Source organism: Dasypus novemcinctus, chromosome 27 (genome assembly GCF_030445035.2).
Source record: "Dasypus novemcinctus isolate mDasNov1 chromosome 27, mDasNov1.1.hap2, whole genome shotgun sequence".
NCBI classification, from domain to species: Eukaryota; Metazoa; Chordata; class Mammalia; order Cingulata; family Dasypodidae; genus Dasypus; species Dasypus novemcinctus.
The window spans coordinates 19,637,004-19,639,396 of record NC_080699.1 but is presented as its reverse complement, the minus strand read 5'-3'; the positions used below and the strand labels follow the sequence as shown (position 1 = coordinate 19,639,396).

The following is a 2,393-nucleotide window of genomic DNA, read 5'->3' as shown; positions in this document are numbered from 1 at the left end:
GTCGACGGGGGTCCGTGGGCTCAGTGGGAGACACGTGGGCGCGTTTCACAAGGTTCCGGAGCCTCCTGAAATTGTGCACAAAATTTTGCCTATGAACTTTTCTGTAGAGAGGGCCTGAAATTTTTATGTGATTCTCCATAAGATTGAGAATCCCGGAAGCTGGAGAATCACTCATTTAAAGGACAGGGATTGGAGAACTGGGAGCAATTAGAGGCAGTGGCTGCTGTCTCTAGAGAACAAGAGGATGCCATGGATTCTCAATAACTCCGAAGGTTTGTTTTTGTAATGAAACTTTATTCAAATACAGTTTCTGAAGACTTCCAGTGTGTGAGCTGGTACACGTAACCCTTGTAACAGCCCTCTGGGACAGATTTCACATTCTCGTTTTGTTGTGGAATTTAAGAGAAGTTCAATTATTTGAGTATAGAGAGGCCAGGACTCAGCAATGATTTTGAGAAGGAAAAATGGTTTATTGACGGCCGGCCGGACTCGGGAGCTTTCAGTTTGAATCCCGAGCCCCGAACAAGATTTTCAAACGTCTTTTATACAGAGAGGAAAGGCCAAATGGTCCCTTTGTTTCAGTTCTCAATAGGCTTCAATTAGCATATATCTCTTTCACATCTTAGGTAAGCTTTTAGCAAGGACTCCAGACATTTTAGATAAGCCTTGGTTTTTGCATTTCCCCTAAATACTTAAAGTTTATAGCCCTTGCTTTGTTAAACATTTCCTGGGACTGGAGCCTGCTGGTCCCTAAGAGCAGGACTGCAGCCTCTTACCGTTTCACACCCACAAGTCAAACAACTTAGTTATCTCTGAAGAGACAAAGAGCCTTCCACCCATAGCCCACATCAGTTTTACAAATCAGGAAATGGGTACTCAGAGTCACAGAGAAGAACGCTGGTGTTGGGATTTGAATGTGGTTTTACCCATCTCCAAAGCACAAATTAGCCATAAGGAAAAACTTTCTGCTGCATGACTGACTCTACATTGAGATACAGAGATTTTACATAATTTCTTTCATTTTTATAGTGCTTGATGCCTTAAAAAAGACTAGCATGTAAATTGCTGTGTTCAGAGCTTCCCAACTGGCTGACAGGTAAATAGGGTAGGTATTATTTCCTCCATTTCAGAGTGATACAAACTCACCAAGATTCTGTAATGAGGTAGCTGCAGCCCCAGGTTCCCCAAACTCTTTCTGTATGGAGGGCTTCCCCCACCTACCCACGAGGTGGGCTTGCAGGTGTGATTGGCTGGAGGCGGAGGGCAGGAGCAGAGCACCTCTGCGAATCCCTCCCCGCTCAGGCTCCCATATTTTGAAAACTGGTTATAGTGGTGGGAGGTTTCTGTAATCAGTGACAGTGACGTCTTTTGTTTTGTGCTTTCCTCCTAAAGTCCTTTTTTTAATTTATTACATTTTATTGAAGTGTATCATATGTACACATACGTACATAAACAGTAAGTACATAGCAGAAGTTGTGACCCTACAAAAACAAACATGCGTGTCGTCATGCAGGGCTCCCATACCTCACCCCACCACCAGCACCTTGCATTGCTGAGAAACAGTTGTTACAAACTGTGAGCTAAGCATAGCCCATATTTTACATTTCGTGGATTTTTTTCTTCCAACCCACTTGATTATATATATTTTTTTTTATTGTCACAAAACTTAATATATTTAGAATTAGCCAGCTGGACTCAGTTTAGATGATCCCAATTTTGTTGGCAACATCCAAAGCATCATAGTCAGGAGCCAGTCGAACATATGCCTTCTTCTCTCCATCAGGCCTGATCAGGGTGTTGACCTTGGCCACATCAATGTCATAGAGCTTCTTCACAGCTTGCTTGATCTGGTGCTTGTTGGCCTTGACATCCACAATGAACACAAGTGTGTTGTTGTCTTCAATCTTCTTCATGGCTGACTCAGTGGTCAGGGGGAACTTGATGATGGCATAGTAGTCAAGCTTGTTTCTCCTGGGGGCGCTTTTCTGAGGATATTTGGGCTGTCTCCTGAGACGCAGCGTCTTAGGCCGCCAGAAGGTGGATGACGTGCGGATCTTCTTTTTTTTGTGGCTGTGGACGCCTTTCAGTACTGCCTTCTTGGCTTTCAAAGCTTTTGCTTTGGCTTCTGTTTTGGGAGGGGCAGGCGCTTCCTTCTTCGCTTTCGGCGCCATCTTCGTGAAAAGGCCCACTTGATTATTAACACCCTGTATTAGTATTGTATATTTATTATAGTGCAGGAGAGATCGTTCTCATACTTGCTCTGTTAAGCACCGTCCGTCAGCCACCTGTGGACTCCCTGTGTTACACAGTCCCGTGCTTTGTACGGCCACTCCAAGTGCGCACTCAGTGGCTCTCATTTTCATCACAGAGTTATGCTGTCATCACCTCAGTCA

The 2,393-nt window shown here is 44.3% G+C and overlaps 1 protein-coding gene across 1 annotated transcript; it reads right to left on the bottom strand.

The window, feature by feature from the left end:
- Positions 1–1,649: 1,649 nt before the first annotated feature.
- On the bottom strand, positions 1,650–2,180 carry LOC101438469 (large ribosomal subunit protein uL23-like). Its single transcript, XM_058289483.2, has one exon. It carries the CDS (start codon positions 2,169–2,171, stop codon positions 1,701–1,703), a length of 471 nt encoding a protein of 156 aa, XP_058145466.1. The 5' UTR covers positions 2,172–2,180; the 3' UTR covers positions 1,650–1,700.
- Positions 2,181–2,393: the final 213 nt, after the last annotated feature.

Coding starts and splice junctions, on each gene's coding strand:
- LOC101438469 (XM_058289483.2), bottom strand. CDS start 2,171: ATGGCGCCGAAAGCGAAGAAGGAAGCGCCTGCCCCTCCCAAAACAGAA.